We start from the raw sequence: 19,848 nt of genomic DNA, 5'->3' as shown, positions 1-19,848 counted from the left end.
AAGTACACTGGGTAAAAAGCTCTAAAGTTTACAACCCCATGAAGAAGAAAAAATGTTTAGTTTTTTTCATTGCTTCTTGCCTTGGATGTATATTACACAGAAAAAAAATGAATTAAACAAATATTATCAAAGTGTCTTTTGTGCTTTTCTTCTTCATTTTTTACATTCAGTTTTTATTTCCTTACTGTAATGCTTTATACATGAAACTGGTTGTTTCAGTTAACAACAATTCATTACCATCTATCTGTGCTTTGTGTGTTTAAAGATAAGGCCAAAAATATAAATATTTATAAAAATCATGCAAAAAAATTTCATGAATTTATTTTCATTTTTATTGATTTTTTATATTTGATTTTATTGGTTAATTTCTAGCTTTGATTTTAAACAATACAACAACATTTCACACATATATCAAACTCATTACAAAAATACTGAACAGCATTGATGTACGTTATGTACAAAGAAAATAAAAGTGTATTTATCTATAATCATAACTCATGATGCATAAAATACACACTTGGGTCACATTAGGGTCACTAAATATGATTATTAAATAATGGCAGTAGAATTTGATGTATTGCTGGAAAACAAGTGGGAAAAATCAAATTTATATAATCCCACTCCTATTATGGAGTAGATCAAGACTAAAATAACTGGCCTTTTCCTTTTTTATATAAAAACAATATAAAAGGAAAAAGCCTCTATTTGTATATTTATTATTTTTTGAGCTACGCTTGCGTTTCAGAAAGACCTGGATGTCCAGAGGGCCGATGCGTTGGGCCAAAACCAGGTGAGCTCCAGTGTATTTAGAAGGAAGCAGTTCTTTCTGCTGCCATTAGCCGGTGATTTACATGAGGAGCAGCACTGTACCTGGCTCTGAGTTACGACTTCAATTACAGCAGCAGCAGGACGCAGGAGGGCCGCCATGTGCGCACGCACACACGTGTGCTTAAGAAAGATGGAGCGACGCAGCACAGAGAATCTCATTGTGTCTGCAGATTGGGCCGAACATGGAAATGAAGCCAAAATTGGATTATCTTTGACAGAATATCATATGTGTGTGTGTGTGTGTGTGAGAGCGAACAGCGGACAGTGTGAGGGTTTTTTTTTTCCTCCAGGGGAGGAATCTGACCTTGAACGCCTGGAAAAAAGACGTGATTAATCAAAAGCCTTTTATCAAAGTATTTTCTGTCCGAGTGACCCTTCCAAGTCTATTTATCACACCTTATGACCTTTTGGGGTTATGTGCAACAGACAGCATTTACGCAAACTCTGATTATTTGAATATATGAAGCTGCATCCCCACACATCCTTGGCTTCAGGTGAGCTTGCGTCCGTCGTAAATCAACAGCAGCCAAAAATGCGAAGATCTTTCACGCAAACAGTCGCTGTGATCTAGCGGCTAATCTGTGCAAACACGTGCCCCATCTTTATTATTCATTATATAAAGACGGTGCCGGGGAAGCTATTTAGAGGCAAATGTAAATATGAAGGGGAGCATTGTGAGGGGGAAGAAAAGGGAATTATGAAATATTGAAAAATCACGAGTGGAAATGATGTTGGGGCGGGCAGGCGGGGGGGGTGCAGTTAAGTGAAAGTGACGGAAAAAGAAGACAATAGGGGGGAGATGGAGGGAAAACAATACAGTTGGGAGGTGAAGAACCAGGCTATAATGAAGATAGACACCTCCTGCTCCTGACCTGATAAGCTGGAATCTCCAATTATTGGGGGGGGGGGTGCAAACGTCATCTACAGAGGCTGAGCGGATACTACATCAATGACATGAAATGAGAGGATATCGTGCAATCTGCCACGGCACAGACACGGCGTAAAGCACGGTGAGATAGCCCAAAGCATGAAGGGAGAAAAGCCTATTTCTGCATGGAGGTGCTTTATAAGCTAGAGGAAAGTTTGAGGGGGGAAAGATGACGAGAAACCTGAAGTGGGACACCTCCCTCTATTATAACCATCATTATTCTAACTCAGCCAATAACCAGACAGACTTAATATCCTGCTCCTCGCTCCAAACACACAACGCAGCTCTGTGCGCATTCAGTTGATGAGAAAAATGTGTATCGATCTCCCCAAATCATCATTAATCTAAACGGGGGAAAACTCTGCATAATTAGCTCTGTGTGTGCTGGCATGTGTGTTTTTTCTATTATGAGTGAATAATATTAGATTGTGTGGCAGAGACCCGAGCTTCTCCGAAGATCAGCTGAGATGAACAAGTGTTTGCCATTATTGCATTCCAGAAAGAGACAGAGGGAAAACTCATTCACGTGAAATCTAATATTTTTGCCGCTGCTCAGGAGGCTGCATGTTGTTTGGGTTGCAGTGCTCTGTATGTGCATGGATGTCCTGTGGTGTGAGGGCTAATATTGAATCTTGTTCCACATAAAAGTAATTATCATTTCGCTGTGTGTGTACAAGTTGGAAATGTATGCAGGGAGATTTTAAGTTTTTTCCTTTCGCCGAACCTATGCTTGAATCTTTTAAAGGCCCACTCTGGTAAAAGTGGTGTTTTCAACATTCTCTTATGGCCTTTTTCTCATGATGGAGAGCATAAAAATAAATAAAAATTAAGCTTTACTTGCATTTCTTTTTTTTGGGGTTTTGGCTTAAACAGAATAAACATAAATAAAATTAGTGGTGTCAAATTATGGCGTTAATAGTACCTACGGTAATTAGTTATAGGACAATTAGCACATTATAATTTAGGTAATTACTAACAGGAATGTTTCCTTTAAACTCAGCTGAAACACGTCATGCATTACAAGTGTAATGTATGACGTATTATAATTATATTATAATGAATGTATTATTAAGTGTAATACCTTTACACTTTTGCAGCTGTATTTAATATTTAATATTTATTTCTTTATTTAATAAGAATCTCATTTTTGATAATTTTTCATAATAATTTTAGTAATATTTTTAATTAATATAAATGTCATTTGTGATGTCCTTTATTGATGTTATATTATATAGATAATTTCTGAATGTCGTGTTGCTGCCAGAGATAAATGAAATTTCCCCATTGTGGGATTAATAAAGTCATCTATCTATCAATCAATCTATCTATCTATTGGTCTCAGTCAGTGTCCCCATACGCTCTTTACTGCTGTGATGTCAACAATGTGTTATTTTATAGTTCTTCACAAAACTAACCCAAAAACAAAAATGCTATAATGTAAGACAGCCAGACAAGGTGTCCCTAATCATAAATGAATGCGTCACATCTCCTACTTCCATTCTCTTCTGTTTTCTGATGCTTTCCAGTCATCAAAATGATCACATTCAAAAACTGGTTAAAGGAAAATGCAAATTATTCAAGTCTTTTCTTGTCGTCTTGCTGTTCTGATAAACTTTGGAATAAACAAATGCCAACGTATGTGTTATGGTATTAATAGGAGGTTTGTCGTCAATACTTTCTGGATTGCTCAGAAAAGTGTTCCTGTGGTTTTTTGTTCATTTTGGAGCACTCTGGCCCTAATGTTTGTTTTTGTTTTTTCTCAATGGTTCGAGATTAAAAAACTGTCTAGCCCTTGGTGGTGTAAAAGAAAAGGTTAGAAGTCTGTTATAATAAAATAAAAACTTCATAAAGGTTCTATTTTAGTTTTGTTATGATCTTTTACTGAGCCACAATGAATAATTAGCATAATTAATGACAGGTCATGATTTATAAATCGCTCAAAATATTATTTGCATAACAGCACTAATTAAAAGACCACTAAGATCGCTTTTACAATAGACCAAAAAGATGATCGGAGTGTTTTTTTAAAGGTTAGCGCAGAGATGAACTCTGGTTTAGTAGCCTGTAATACTACATGGGACAGGTGGTGGGTCTGCGACAGGCACAATCTGACAAAACATAGTGCTGACCAGCCTCGCTGGCTTTGCTGCAGCTTTTATCCGCATCCAGCTTTGCCCTTGGGCTAATTCCAGATCTACGGATATTGGATCAGGGGTGCAATTTCTGTTCATTGTTTTTTCTCTTTGAAGTTCCCAAATCATAGAAAAAGAAGAGTCATTTGAAAATAGTCTTATGTGAACGTTGCAACTTTCCCCTCAAGATGAGACAAAAGGCTGAGGGGGGCAGTTCGGTCATTGTGTTTCTCTGAGTCAGGGGTAAGATAGTCCCCCCTGTGCACTGTAAGCATGTGAAAGGTCTTTGAAAGACGTCACATGATGCAAGGGCACTCATGCTATAAATCTAACACGCACGTATGTATAAAAGAACCAGTGCCGGCATGATTTCCAGTTTCAATTGTGCATCTGGTCAGATGTTGTGTTTTTTGTCTCACTTGATTACACTTACGGCTGCTTAATCCACCTTTAAAGAAAAAAACAGATGCTCGTTTAGCCAGAAGTGGTTAACATTTAGGGACATGAGGAAAGAGGTAAAAAAAGGTCATGAAGAGGAAAGGAGAAAAAGAGAAGTCTAGATGCAAAACCAGAAAATAAACAAAAAGAGGAAATACTAGTCCGAGGGCAGTTTCTCCTGGAGAATCACTCTCTTGTGCAACAGCACCTTTACACACTAGATGATCGCACCGCTATAGTTACTGATTGGATTTCAGTCAGCGACTGATCACATCGTCACGGATACCAATGGTATCACCAAGGTAACTGATAACTCTGTTGTGGAGAGAAAGAGAGTGAAGGAGGAAGTGAAGAAAAAAACCTGTCGGTGTGAGCGCGTGTGTCCAAGATTTCTGTAGTTGAGGTAAACCAAAGTCACTCTTACACTTGGGAGAGCGTAACTGAGCATTCAGGATGATAGGTTGATTTTTAAATAAGTCCCGATGGGGCTGGGGAAGCCGTCGGCTCTGCCTGAATGATTAGGGTCAGAGTGCAGTCGGTCACCAGCCGGGGGAGAACCTCTGCTCGCAGAGCTGTTTGTGAGTTTACATCTGCAGCGTGCCACATCTGTTTGCATCTGCTTGAATCAATAGCAGCATGGAACGAGAGACCGGCTCTGCAGAGCGAGTGTCCGTGTGCCTCTGGCTGACGCTGGACGCAACACTTTAAATTTGACAACAGTAAGCCCCACTACAGCTGGACTGCTTTCAAGACTGGCTCTGATTATCTTTTGATCTATTTTCAAACTGTTCCAAGTGTTTTTTTAATTATGCTAATGATGTTTTTAGCCATAATCAAAAAACCTGTGGCGTTTTCTAGAACATAGTTTCTGCAGAGCGGCAGGAATTTATTAGAAATTTGCCTTGTTGTTGTGGACGGGACAGTTGATGCGGAGCAACCCTGTGTAGATCTATCCATCTGAGAATGTGGAGCAGAGCAAGGAGCTTGTGGTCTGCCCAGATTTTTCAAACTGCATTTTTTTGTCTGCTCCTGATTCACAACAATTTGAATAAAAATATAGTCATAAATGCAATTTTAAGCTTAATTTTTCTTTGTATATGTCCTTCTTGATCAGAAAGGTCCACAAGAAGATGTTAAAAACACCAAAAACTCAATTTTCACGGAAAAAGGTCTTTAACAGCCTAAAAAATTAAATGTTTATACTTTTATAAGCTCAATTACTATTTTCTTGCCATGTTGTTTTGAATAAACAAAGCATCATCCAGTTTGTCCACAACAAGCTGGTGAAAACATGAGTTGTGTGCACTTTTTGTTTGTGGTCCTCCCCTAATTGGGTTGTGTCTTAATGGGTGCGGAGCACAAAGGGCCGGGAAGACGGTGCAGACAGTTTAATGCCTCCACAGAGGAAATCGGTTCAAGGAGAGACCGACCGCTCTCTATGCTCCTCCATCCTTTTTCTCGCTCCTTGCCTTTTGTCTGCTACTTTTACTTCGTTCTCTCTTCCTGTGGGATATTTAGCAATTTAACATCACACTCCATTAGGAGACTCTACCCAGTCCTCCAACCAAACACACACACACACACACACACACACACATAAATCCATCCACAGACACTCCAATTAGTGACTAAACCAAAGACTAAGCGCAATTAGAAAGAGCAGCAATCCTGTAAGCTCTGGTGGATTCTTCCTGTGTGTGCGTCTAAACTTGTGCTGATCTCTGTTTGTGTGTTTGTCTGTTTTAATTAGGTGCACTCTCCTCCTTCCCAAAAGTAGGGGGGTTGTCATGCAGCCTTACCTGGGCTTATGACATTAATGCCAAGCAGGTTGGAGGTGCGGTTGGCCACTTCAGTCCAGCTGTTGTCGTAGTTCTTCCTCCACAGGACGGCCGTGCACTGGTACTTTCCCGCCTCGCGAGGCCCCGCACGCTTTACAGACAGCCGGAAGTTCGTGTTGGAGTGGGAACGGTCCACAGTGGTGCGGGTGCCCAGACCAATCAGCTGCTCTCCCCACTGCAGCGTGCCTTCACGGGTGAATGTCACTAGGTCCTTGAACGTTCCCTGATCCTCGCCTTCATCTTGTGCGCTGTAGGGCATGAAGCGCCAGGTGACTGATGTGGGGACACGCGGGTTGTGGCGTGGTTTGACCAGACACAGGATGTCAAAGGATTCTCCATAGCTTATGGAGGGCGTCCGAGATGAGGCAGACAGCATGAAAGAAGACTCTATGGGATGGTAAAAGAAAGGAAAAAGAAAGTTGAGAACATCAGGTGAGTAACGTTTCATCGACGTATCAATGTATTGTTTTATAGTCCTACCATCCAACTAGACTGATCTATCTGAGGTAAGTTTGGTAATGAAACGACCTATACCATTATAAAATCATTTTTAAATGAAATAAATCAATTTTATACCATGGTCCGGGTGAATACTGGATTGGATTCAGATTGGATCTGATTGGATGCTGGGTGTGTGTTAAAACCTGATAACCGCACGGTGAAAAAAGAAGTTCCGGTCACCTAGCTTAAATGTTTTGTATCACTGCGCCGGCTTCTTTAAAACAAAATTTTACTTCATCAAAAACAAGCGGTAAGAGGTGAACTTTCTCTCTGAACTGATGCTTGATTCAACCCATCGGAAAGATCAGCATATATATATCCCCAAATCTTGACTGCAGCGGTGGTGCTGCGCGGACTAATTGTTACGATGCGCTGCCGCATCACGTAACAAACAGTCCACTTTTTGTGAGAAAAGCGATCCAAATCGGAAAAAAAACAAGAATTAAGGACTAAAAAACTGGTTACTATGTATTGGTTTTGTAAGTGACCATGGTATAAGCGGGTTAATGGCCTTCGAAGTGTGCGTTATTACTTTTTAACGCACTTCGTGGAATTATGCTTTGCGTCGGACGGTTCAGGCTTCCACGGCGTGCGTTAGAAAGTAATAACGCACACTTCGTCGGCCATTAACCCTTACGTACTGATATTGGGAAGATAACATTTGGATTGGGGCAGGGTATGTTTATTTGCAATAAGATGAAGATTGTAAATTTTCATCTTTTTGACATGCGTGATGTCACGACCAAGCCCCGGCACAGTGGACAACACACATGTTATGGTAGAGAAATAAAAAACGCGGAACAAAAAACGATTACCGTATTTTCCGGACTATAAGTCGCACTTTTTTTCATAGTTTGGCAAGGGGTGCGACTTATACTCCGCAGCGACTTATATTAGAAATAAATTGAAATAAATACATTGTTAACCCTCCTGTTATGTTCATTTGTGAGGAACAGAGATGATGTTTCTGGGTCAATTTGATGTTTGAGGTATGTTAAGTGTTAACAGGATGTTAAGTGACTCAGAGAATCAGCAAACTTTTTTTTACAGTAAGATCTTGAAGGCTAACAACATAATATTCTATTTTCCAATGATTTCATAAATTCAGAAATGCAATAAAAGTGAAAACTGTTTCTACAATTACAGGCTGAAAACAGAGTATTAGTTGGCCAATGATGCTTCATGAAAAGAATAAATAAATAAGTTTGAGAAAAAATTACTGTGAAATTATTAGATAAACAGTCTGCTATGATTGTGTCATATAAGGTTGTGAAAGTTAAAATGCGACTTATAGTCCAGTGCGACTTATCTGTGTTTTTTTCTACTTTATAATGCATTTTTGGGCTGGTGCGACTTATACTCCGGTGCGACTTATAGTCCGGAAAATACGGTAAGCCATCATTACGGTGCAATGTGTGGAAATACTGTCCAGGTACTTCTTTAGAGGCAGCCACGGTACAGTAGTAGAGCGGTCGACCACTATGTGGAAGCATGTTTAGTTCCCACCCTGCCTGCCCATGTGTAAAAGTGTCTTAGTGCAAGACACTGAACCTTACATTGCTCCTGAGAGGTTATGGGTCGGCGCCAGTTTAAGGCAGCGGAGACGCCATCAGCGTGTGAATTTGTGTGTGAACAGCTGAATGCGACTGTAAAGCGCTTTGAGCTTCTAAAAAGGTAGCAAAGAGCTAGGTAAGTATAGGTAATTTACCATTCTCGCACTTGCCCCGCTGAAGCAGCAGGCAGTAATGTCAGCCCTGCGGAAGTCTCACACTGTTTACAATTTTTGGCTAAAGATATACTGGAATCGATTTAGGGGTCACTATATTGGAACGAATCGGATTGTTCAAAATTAAGCAAAATTGCCTATAGAATGTAACAGCAACCTCAGATATAACATATTTTAGTTAATATCCTGCTAACAACCAGTAGAGGGCACTGCAGGTTTGTGTATCAGTATTTGCTCCTGACAGCAACCAGGAGAAGAAGCATGAATTAAAAACATGGAAGAGAATCTGAGCGTTCTCGTATCGTTTTGCAGTAGAAAGTAACGGTAGCCGTAAAGGAGAAAAAAAAAGACAATGATTTCATGAACCCAGAAACGGAGATGTGTTTACCGATGCCTCTGTAGAACTTTTCAAAAATAAATAAACCCAATTTCTCAACACCATTCGTGTCTTCTGTGGATTGTAATTGAGATATACTGTCAGTGCTTCCATGTAGCGATGAGGTTAAAAAGTTGTCGGCGGCTTCTCCCAAATGAACACAACTTTAGGACAAACATTGAGCATCGAATTCGACAGCGAACACAAATTTATGGTGCGTCAAAAAAAGATGCAGCGAGCGGGAATTTGATGCCTGAACGGCAGTCAGTTTGAACACGGCTTTATACCGGGCTCGGCGGATTAGTTCAGAGACAATGCTTTTATTTTGAAGAGTAGATTAGCCCGAACCTGTGATGAAGTCTGCTCTCTCGTGATGCAGGTGGAGCAGAACCATCTACAGATGACTTTCTTTCAGGTTGTTTGATGGTGAACTAGCTCTTCAGAAGTAGCTGTATAATGATGGCACCAACGTAAAGACATTTGTTTCGTATGAGTAGCTCTTGTGAGAGTGCATTTTAAAATGAATGATGATCCAACAAAGAAAGCCCGGGGGAAATATTTTCTCTAAGAGCCGCTGTTCAGTCTACGCCAAGCTCCTTGCCAAGTCTTAACTGTCCCCACTGAGTTAAAGACATTCACCCAACAGTGCTTGATATTGGCAAGACACACCTGCACAGGGAACAAAGATGAGAGTGAGATGAGAAAACTCCCTTTTTCTCTAAAGAACTTCACTATTACATCCCATGCTTCCTTTTTTTTTCAGTGATTGTAAATTATACAATTGAATCTGAGGATGCTGGTTGGACACGGGAAAGAAAGCAAAAAGCAGCACGGAGATGTGCAGATTTTAGTTCCATCATTGATTTGGCCGATTTCTCTTATATTTTGTTTGTCAACAGCTCAGCTTATTCGCGTCCTCTGACTGCCATCGCTGCTGGTGTCCTTCACAGTAATCGATGTCTTTCCGTCCAGACTTAGCTACAGCCTGTGGCCATAATTCTCCTTACGGACAATAACTCTCTTCTTGCTCCATCTCTCATCTCCCAGCACCCTTCTTCCCTTCCATTCATCCATCCATCTATGGTTCTCACACTTTACATGCCTCTACGACAGAAAAGAGGATTTCACAATTTCCATATAACTCTATCCTCGTTTTGGTTTCGTGCTGTCCTTCGGAGTACCCTGCCAGTCAGTTTACACCGTATGCTTGCTTGCAGGCTTTTTACGAAGGCTTTTCATTTATGCACATGTCCCAGACTTCCCTGGGGGCCTCTTAAGCCAATCAGATGGAAAGATGACTCTCAGCAGAGCACCTTTTGTCTTCACTGTGGCAACCAGTACATCCAGCTTCCAGAGGGCATTCCTGTTCCATTCCCATCGGATTGTGAAGGAAATGGCAACAGACTGAATAAGATCCAGGGGCTCTGATAATATGGTTGCAGCCTGAACTTGAGAGTGGAAATTGGGGGTGAAAAATGTTTTTTTAAAGAAAAAATAAAGAAATGAAAGGGGGATTTAAAAAAGAAAAAAGAGCTTTATGTGTACATCCAGCTTGGCTCCAATAAATCTATGGCTGGAGGCTAATGTGAGAAAAATGATGGAAACACAATGACCGTCACCCCACACTGCACATACCGAAATCGTTTGATCAACAAGCATGGAGGAGAAGCAGAGTTAATGCTGATGATTCTGACGGCAATGAGACCAGAAGCTTTTGGACTCCTTCCCTCACACGTCTACTGTGTCTCCTGCTTCTCAAACTAATGTTTCTCTTGTTGGCCCTACTTGACAAATGGCCACTTAAAACTTGACATCTCCTCTCTGCATGCTGCTGCAGGGAGCTAAGCCGTTAGTGGAGTGTGTGCGCGCTCCGGCATCACACCCGTTGCTTTTGGCCTGCCAGCTCCTGCCAGCTCCGCTCCAGTGGTTTCCTCAGCCTGAGCTGTAGATGTTCAGCTTAACTCAGCAGTGAAAGAGGAGAGCCCCAGACTGTGAAACACTGTGGCGCTGCATTTCCATTCTAATAATTCCGACTAATCCATATGAGTGTGTGAGGCTCCATCGTGGTTGTCATGGAAGCGCTGTTCTTGACATGAGGCAGGTGGTGTCATAGAGTGTGTGTCTGTCATAATAGCTCTTTCCCCTAAGCGGTGCATGAATAAACCATGGCTTATTCAACTAAGTGGACTTTGTGGCGCTGCTGAGGCAAGCAGAATTATCAGTTATTCTGAGCTCAAGTGTGTGAAAGAACTGGACCGACCAGAAAGTTTACATGCCTTGTTGACCACAGACTGGGTTTTTTTTTTCTGAACTAGGTTCAAACACTTACCAACAGTTTTCACGCTGATCGTCTCGGCAGCTGTTTTCTCTCCAATCTTCTCCCAGTTTAGATCTGGCTCAGTGCCGATTTGAATCCACTCAGTGGCTGTGCAGCGGTACTGTCCCTCATCCGCAGGCAGGGCGTTGTATAAGGACAAAGTCAAGGTGTCCCCTCGCATCTTCTCCACACGAATCTCGCCGTAACTGGCGCGGTCCCTGTACATGGCACCGTGCCGAATCGTGCCTTCCCGATCCACAGAGGCCACTTCTTGGATCGGTCCGCTTGCTTGCTTCTCTATCCACTGCCAGACAAAAGACAGAGTGCCTATGGTGGAGTGGACCGAGCAGGTCAGCTGGATCGTGTCGCCCTCCAGGACCTCCGAGGAGTTACTGGACAGGGACATCGAGATGTTGCTCTCTGTGTTTGGGAAAAAAATCCAGAGTCAGTCTTTACAAACAAATAACAAAAATAACAAATATATACATAAATATCTTCTTCCTCTTTCGGCTTTTCCCATCAGGGGTCGCCACAGCGAACAAGTCGCATGGTAAACTTGGCAATGTTTTACGCCGGATGCCCTTCCTGACGCAACCTTCTCAAAGCAACCGGGCTCAGGACTGGCACAGAGTTAGAGAAGGCAACAGGGAGCAGCCCGGATTCGAACCCTGGTTTCACGGACGGAAGGCGCCGCAAACCAGCACGAGCTAAACCGGCTCCCAAATATATATATAAATATATAAAACATAGATATAAATAAGCAAAACTAATTAGTCAGCACTCTGTCTCCCCCTCTGGTCACCGGCGGGAGCCGTCCCCAGAGTTCTATCCATACTACAACTCCCAGCAACCCCCAGCACACACTTCCTGGATGGTACACACCTGACTCTCATTCACTCAACCACAGCATACTTAGGTTCTGCACTAACCACAGCTCAGTATGATGTATTGTTTGTGTCACTCTGCCTTCCTTTCTGAGCGTTGTATTTGACCTGATCTTATCTCTTCTGACCCTAACTCTGTTTGCCTGCCGCGGCTCTCGCCTGGACTTTGACTACCCTGTCTCTCCTCTGATGCTCTCATGCCTGTCATTTGTAGACTTTCAGCTGAGCTAATAAACCTGCTGCACTTGATTAAGCCATCTGCCTGTTTTTGTGGCATAAATCAAACTGTTTTTGAGGATTAAAGCAGTTATCTCAAATGATAATCTTGTTGCAGCTTGAATTTCATTTGAATCACAAGCATGTTAGCTATTGGTTGAAATATTTGTGATTAAACCGAAGCTTGTTTTTTTTCTTTAAGGCAACTGGACGTCTTTCTTTTCTTGAAGAAGTTTCACTACTCATCCAAAAAGCTTCATCAGAACTGATGATCGGTGGGCCACAAGCTCCCTGCTCTGCTCCATTCTGATGCAATCACTTGCAGACAAATAGATCTGTGTCCGTCTTTGTGTTCCTTGTCTGAGCTGGCTCAAAACTGTACGGCTGAATAGCTCCAATATTAATATTATGTCTTTATATTATTGTTGCACCTGTAATGTTAGGTTGGGGTTGTAAGGGGCTAAAAGTTAGCGGGAGAGAGCGTAAACAAAGGGATGATGGTAAATAAATCGGGCTAACTCCCTGCTAACAGTCCCGCTCAGGCAGAATCAGTCCTAGAAAACATTGTTCTTTTGATTTTGGCTAAAAACAGCATCGTCCTAATTAAAAGACCACTTGAAACGCTTTCACAGTAGATCAAAAGATGACTGGAGTGGGACTTCAAAATTAAAATACTTTTTGGTGTGCATTTTCTCTCTAGTAACAAAACAGGAAAAAAAAAAAATCAACTCATAGCTTACATATTAATTCATTCAAAGTCATGTGACTTGGCTGCACCCCTCCATATGGATGCCCTGTTAGGATGAAACCTCGCCATCCTTTAAAGTGTTTATTTGCAGTGTGGGAGCAACATGTCTGTGTGCTTGGGAGTGTGTAAGAGGCTGAGAGAGAGAGCAAGATGTGTGGCCATAGTAGGCAGCTCTGAAAATAGAAAATCTATTTGTTGGAAAGCCTTTGTTGTGCTGGACTGCTACAAATAATTGAATCCAAGTGAAACGCAGTGAAAAACTGAACATATGTGGGGCCTCAACTGAAGTCCTCTGCAGTTTGTCTCTCATCCAAACATCATTTCATGCAAAAGAAATGGTCAAAAAGAAAAAGATTCATTTAATGCTAATTGGCGCTCAAGATTCCAGGATCCAACTCCAGTCTGATTCTCACAGCAGCCATTTTGGCATGTGCGGCAGGAAAAACAAGTCCCTGTCTCTTTTCCCAGGAGAACATCCCAATCCTTTCAAAGTGAGGCTCATGTGCATGCATGTATAGTGGCATGCGTTTGTGAGTGCGGGGCCCCGGGCTCTACACAGTGATGGCTACACAGGAGATATAAATTAGTACGAGTGGGTTGAGATTCTCTTCGTGAACCCTGTTAGTTTGTTCACCAACCTCGCAACCAGGCAGGAAAAGAAGGCTCAGATCACAGGACTCTGTGGCACATCAGACCAGAGGGATAAAAGTCTTCTCTTCACTCCTGTTTTGTGCTTTATCTCAATTCTTGTCACTTCCACATCCATCAAACATCGTGAAGCTCTCGTTGACCCAATAGATCTATTCCCCCCGTAGAGCCAATTCTCCAGCCTCCTGAGCATGTGGCTCCCGTCTTTTTCCTTTTTTCACTTTCTTCCCTTCCCTGCAGCCAAGCTCTGCTGCTCGCTCTCAGCTCACCGACCCTCCTAATAAGCATAAGCCCTCTGTGAAAATAGAATAAACTTGCTTCTTATTTCTATCACTCAAAAGAACAAAGGAGAAGCCTTTCATCCCTTTCTTTCCCTTTGTCTTTAATTGTGAGAGTTTCATAGGTTTTTCCACAGCTAAGAACGTCCTATATTCAATCATGTTCCACACAAACCTGCAGGGAGGATGGAGGGACACACACACAGCCATGAGTAGGAAATAAAGTACGACCAAATGATGTCAAAAAGTAAGTCAAAAAGCAGAAATGGTGATTTGTTAATGAGTAAACCTCTTGTTTCACCATCTTACACATCTGTCATTAGCAGCAGTAGAATCTTAAAAAATCTAAAGAGCAAAAACTCCTCCTCTCTAGGAAAACAATCCAATAAAGCATCTAGAACATATCCCTCTGGGCAGATGAGACCAAAGAGGAGATGGTTGGTTATTAAACTCTGCAACCAGTGGACAGCCCTTTAGCGTCGGCACTTGAAGCTAATTTGAAAATGGAAATCAGTAAAAAGCCTGGTGCAGTTGGCTAAATACTGCCAAGGGTTTGCTGCACAACCAAGTCGATTCCCAGTTTCTCCAGAGCTCAGCTTTCCAATTTTGCAACACAAATAAACACACACACAGTTTGGTTCCGTATCAGTTCCAATCCTGCTTCTGTTTCTGAATGTGATGCCAACCAGGAAGTAGCAAGAATTGCAGTTCATCAAAAGACCACTGGAGGCCGGTGTCACAAGAGACCAACTTCCCATCAAAAAATATATATTATATTTGTAAAATAAATATGCAAGTAAAAACAGTAAAGTTTTATTTATTACCAAAAATAAACACATGTACAGGTTAGTGTAAAAAAAATACATTTATTATGTTTGTTACAAATGCCTTGTTTTTTTTAGGGATTATTTGTTTTTTATGCTCAATCAAGAGTTTTAATTTTAGTGGCTCTAAGATTTGATTAAGGGGTGTGGCACACCAATCATCTTTTGATCTTTTGTAAAGTATTCCCAGTGGCCTTTAAATTGCAAATTATGCCCTTTTTGGCCAAAATAAAAAACAGTTGTTCAATAGAAATTAGGGTTGTGCGATGGGTGAGTGACATCCCGATGGAGAGACACCATCGTGATGCCACGCCCCCGCCACGCTGCGAGTCGACACCATAAGGTTACATGTGCAAAACATCTTGATGGGATCAATGGTCGGATTAGAATCCAACCGTGTACATGGGCCCAGAAAAATGTTTTCAGAATATAACAAACGCTCACTAAGGTCACACTTTCGGTCAGAATAAATCATTCGCACATGCGCGATAGGGTTTGAAAAACCGGAAGAGGATGTGAGTTCCGCCGAGCGGCTATTTTTTTTTCCAAACTTTATTGAATGTAACAATTCAATACAGAACAATGTTAAACAGCGCAGAGCGGCTATATACATAGACATGTCAGCTCGGTAATATACGAGAGGATCTTCTAAACGTGCTTTTAATAATGTTACGGTTATTATGAAGCACCTGTTCGCTCATCATTTGAATTTTAATCCGTGTGGTCAGTGCTTTTTCTGAACGGAGCCGAAAAGAAGCCAGGATTAGCAGTATGCTAACACGGGCTAACAACGTTAGCTTTGGGTGGCGCTGCAATCTGCATCCTGGCTGCACGTAAACATGTGGGAATAACATCAGCCTTTATTTAGTCGGAAAACGACTGGAAACACAAATCCACGTGATTGTTTGAATAGTTTCTAAGGACTGAGCGACATTTCTGCTTTAAGCTAACAACGCCCCAAAGCGCTGTGTGTGTGCTGACGATCCGAGCTCTGCTCAGACACACACTTTTAGACCCGGTTCTGAGTTCGGTAGCTCGTACCCTTAGAGCTGCGGGACGGATCGCAGTCTTAATCTCCCACACATAACGCTCCTGTAACAATTAGCGCTCTTGTAACAATGTAGCAATTATATAAGAACAAAAATTTTAACCCCCCCCCGAAGATATCATCGTCCATCCCAATGGTTGACAGCAAACATCGTCAACGGCCAATTTAGGGGACATCGCCCAACCCTAATAGAAATTTGACTAAGAGTTGTGAGCAGGACTGCTGGCGTGGAGAAAACCTGCCCTGCTTCCCGACATCCGTTTACACTCTCTCTCCCTATATCTTACAGCCCCTCATAACCCCAAACTAACAACAAAAATGGTGAGTAATATTGGAGCTGTACAGTTTGGAGTTAGATACCAGCTCAGACGAGGAAAAGGAAGACGTCCATGGATCCATTTGTCTACAAGTGTATGCAACAGAATGGAAAGGAGCAGGGAGCTTGTGGCCCGCCAATTGTAGCGCCTTTGGGACACCTTCAAGTTTTTCCCAAACGCATCTGTTTTGTTTACTCCTAATTCACACCATTTGATTAAAGAAATATTTCGGAATTCCAATTTTGAATTTTTTGTTTAATATATATGCTCCATGATTATAAAAATGCAACAAAAACATGTTAAAAACACCAAAAGACAAGATTTTTATTGTGGTGGATCTTTAATATCAGGCGGGTGGATAAATGGGTGAAACCAAAATAACTTTCCAGTTGATTTTGTACCCAACTAATTTTGATGTAACCTTGATCAGTTGGTCAACAGTTGGTACGTCCCACTTGAAATTTCACCATGCAAAATGCATTGGGTGACTTATGAGATTATCCGTCCAGGGAAAATATGTCTATGTTTAATCATTTTTAAAAAAAATTGCTCCAAGATGGGCTGCTCTGAAAGCTGAAACACCCAGAAACAGCCCTACTATCTATTTTTTTTTAGGTTTGGCTGTCCCATGACCAGGTCTTTATCTTTTCAGCCATCATTGTTATTTAAACCAACCTCATCAAACAAACATTGTGTGAAGGGTTGAGGGAAAACTAAGGGCTGGGTTTCTTGCAGTTATTGAATTACTCATGAACGTCTAGACACGACCAGAATATTTGAGTCTTTGGTTGCAGTTGTGATGGCAGAAGTAAAATATGGAGCACATTTTTGGGGGGAACTATAGTTTTCTACAAAGTTTTTTCTTAAATACATCTTCAAATATCCTTTTTCTGTTGTTATTTCCTAAGCCTCTACTCTTTACAATGGTGCAATTTCTATCAGCAAGAAACAGATTCAGTTTGTCAGCTGAGTCCTCCGTGGTTCATCGTGCCAAAGGTAAACTTATCCATCAGCATTCGTTTGTCAGAGGTGTTTACCACCATTTGTCTTTGCTGTCCCTTTTGCTAATTTACCAACTCAAGCTCTGATCACTTCTCATTACTCGTCTGACTCTAACTTTAACACTCAAAGCCACGACACACATCTAGAGTTGTGTGTGCAAATGGGAACAAGATGCCACAAAAGCCAGCTGCACTGAAGAACTAATTTTTCCTGGACTATCCTTTTACAGCAACAATGGCTGGTAGGTTATTTGAATGCAGTGAATATCTTTACAAGTCAATAAAGGCTTTTGTTATTAAAAACAATCTCTCTTAAATATACAACCTGCAGAGACTCCTGCAGGCTCTGCCATGTTTATTTGACTAACTGAACTGATGACGTGTTGGAATCAAGGCAAACTGCTGTTTCAAAAGACTTGCTATGTAGTTGTTATTACACCTTAAGGCAGTGGTCCTCAATCCCCAGACCACAGACCGGTTGATACCAGGCCCCAGAGAAATAGAAACCTCAGCTATGCTTCTGTGTTTTATTTATAATCTGATTCCAAAAGTAGTTTTATTTTGGAAAACTACTTGATTCTCCCCACCACATCCGACTCATTCTCAATGCATGCTTTGACTGTGCATGGGAACTGGACTGAGTGATCCTCCAACACCTCGGGTTCTAAAAAGGGAGTACTCGCTGGTCCCAAAAAAGGCATAATCCCACAGACTTCTAATGAGAAATAAGCTTTCAAGTAGTAGAAGTGTGGTCTTCCAACGGGCTCACTCCTGATTGGCAAGAGAGGTTGCCATAGAAACACTGACTCAGACCGACTCGAACCAATCCCTGCTTACTGACGATTTGTTGTTCTAAAATGACGATTTCTGTATTGCGAAAAAATGGTGACTGAATTGACTTCATTTCGTTGTAGCTGGAAGTAAACCATTTTCTATAGGTGAAATTACAGTTACTCTGTCCACTTCTCATTTACAGTCAATGGGCACACGTCAAGTAGCTGGCTCATAAGTTGAAAATACATCCACTACTTTCTTAAAGAGGCTGCACAGAACGCTAAATTGAAACCCCAAGTTAAGAAAGTTAACAAAAATCAAACTTATTTGGAAAGTTTCTAATTGATGAAAATAGCCAGTCAGGAAACAGCAGAAAAGCCTTTATGATTCACTTGAGTGAGAAAGAAAGAGGGGTAGGTGTTTTAGAGCTTGTTGTCTAGAAGGTAGATCGCCATCCGAAAAAGTGTGAGCGCCCCTGCTCTAAAGTGTCTCTAGGTGTGAATGTGTGGGAATAATCGTGTGCCCTGCGACAGACTGGCGACTTGTCCAGGGTGTTCCCCACCTTTGCCCACCAGTAGCCGGGACAGGCTCCAGCAACACCGTGACCCCAAAAGGGATATAGTGGGTCACGATGGTGGATGACGGGAAAATCTAAATCACATTTCATGGTTCCTACACAAAATGTAGAGTACAACCAGATGCCCACTTCAGCCTCATACAGCAGATTGGTCCATGCAAATATTATGGGATTCAACTGGTTTGTGACCTGAGAAGGGTTGGGGGCCACTGCCTTTAAGGAACTGATAAACATACTCTTCCAAGATATAAAGAGACAGGAATGCAGCAGATTAATATTCAAAAATCTAGCATAGTGGTTTTATAGGTTTGTACATTTGTATCTACCACATACGAGCTTGATCCACTGATCCACCCCCAAAGGCCAGCTGCATTTTGGCAGTTGCAGAGGTCCGCCCCAGCAGAACATATTAATTTAACCCAGAGAACCACTTAAAGGGCCCTCGAGACGCCTTTCGTTGCCTCTTTTCTTTCTCCACACTTTCATTTCATGGCTGGTAGCTCAGCCTCCTTGAGTCTGGACTCTGTGGCTCTCCATTATCCTCCTATATTGTTACCCCTTCCCATTAAAGTCAATGCCAATACAACAAAGCTGCATTACCAATCCTTGGCAAACCACTCAAACAGAAAACGCATCAGGAATAAGAGCAGCATCATCCTTCCTGCTCTTTCACAAAGCTAACAATAGAGACAGCACATGTACATAATGTAGGCCTTTCATGAGGCAGCATATAGGGGCGGGGTCAGTATAGGCAGTGAACTCATTACTTACTGATTTGTTGGACTGTGATCTGGACGTTGCGGGACCTCTTGCTGCGGTCAATGAAGTCCCCTGTGGGCGTTTTCTCTCGCTCTGTAACGCGACAGATGTACTTCCCGGCGTCGTCGGGGCTCAGGCGTTGCATCTTCAGCAGGTACACGTTGGGACTCTCTTTTCGCACAGTCATGAGACCAGCGGCCTCTCGGGCAACGTAATCGGGGCCCAGGACCGGCACGGCACTGGGGCCCACCACGGCCACCGGTGAGCTGCTGAAGACCCACGACACCGAGAAGAAACGCTCTGGAACGTTCTGCGCCTCAATGGTGCAGCGAAGCTCCAGCGGCTCACCGGCCGTGAAGGACCGTCGCTCCGTGCTCACCTGGATGCTGAAGTCCCGATCTGAAAGAAATAAAAAGCAGAGCGCCATACTTAACAAAAACTCGCACGTTCAAGTCATTGATTTCCAGTGAAGCAGATAAAGATGGCTGTTGTGCAAAACGACCCATTTATGATGCCTGAGAAGTGAATGAAATAAAATCCATGCGCATTTTCATATTCTGAAATGGAAGAAATTTTTTTAAAGAGAAAACTCGAAAACATACAGTTTCAGTTAAGTTCAATATCTTTCCTCCATCCTTGTCTTAGTGTCGCTGCTCTAATAGAGAAATGAAAGAAACAGCCAATTAAAAT

At 42.0% G+C, this 19,848-nt stretch overlaps 1 protein-coding gene across 1 annotated transcript in view; it reads right to left on the bottom strand.

Moving 5' to 3' along the window:
- Positions 1-19,848, bottom strand: part of igsf3 (immunoglobulin superfamily, member 3) — a 114,852-nt gene that overhangs the window by 20,980 nt on the left and 74,024 nt on the right. The window contains exons 4-6 of the mRNA XM_023950580.2: positions 19,171-19,557; positions 11,097-11,504; positions 6,126-6,551 (exon numbers count right to left, since the gene is read on the bottom strand). Of these exons, the coding sequence (XP_023806348.1) occupies positions 6,126-6,551; positions 11,097-11,504; positions 19,171-19,557 (1,221 nt within the window). The remainder of the gene's footprint in view (positions 1-6,125; positions 6,552-11,096; positions 11,505-19,170; positions 19,558-19,848) is intronic.

This window comes from Oryzias latipes, chromosome 21, assembly GCF_053564925.1.
Source record: "Oryzias latipes strain Hd-rR chromosome 21, Olatipes_Hd-rR_3.1".
NCBI classification, from domain to species: domain Eukaryota; kingdom Metazoa; phylum Chordata; class Actinopteri; order Beloniformes; family Adrianichthyidae; genus Oryzias; species Oryzias latipes.
This window is presented reverse-complemented; position numbering and strand designations above follow the sequence as displayed.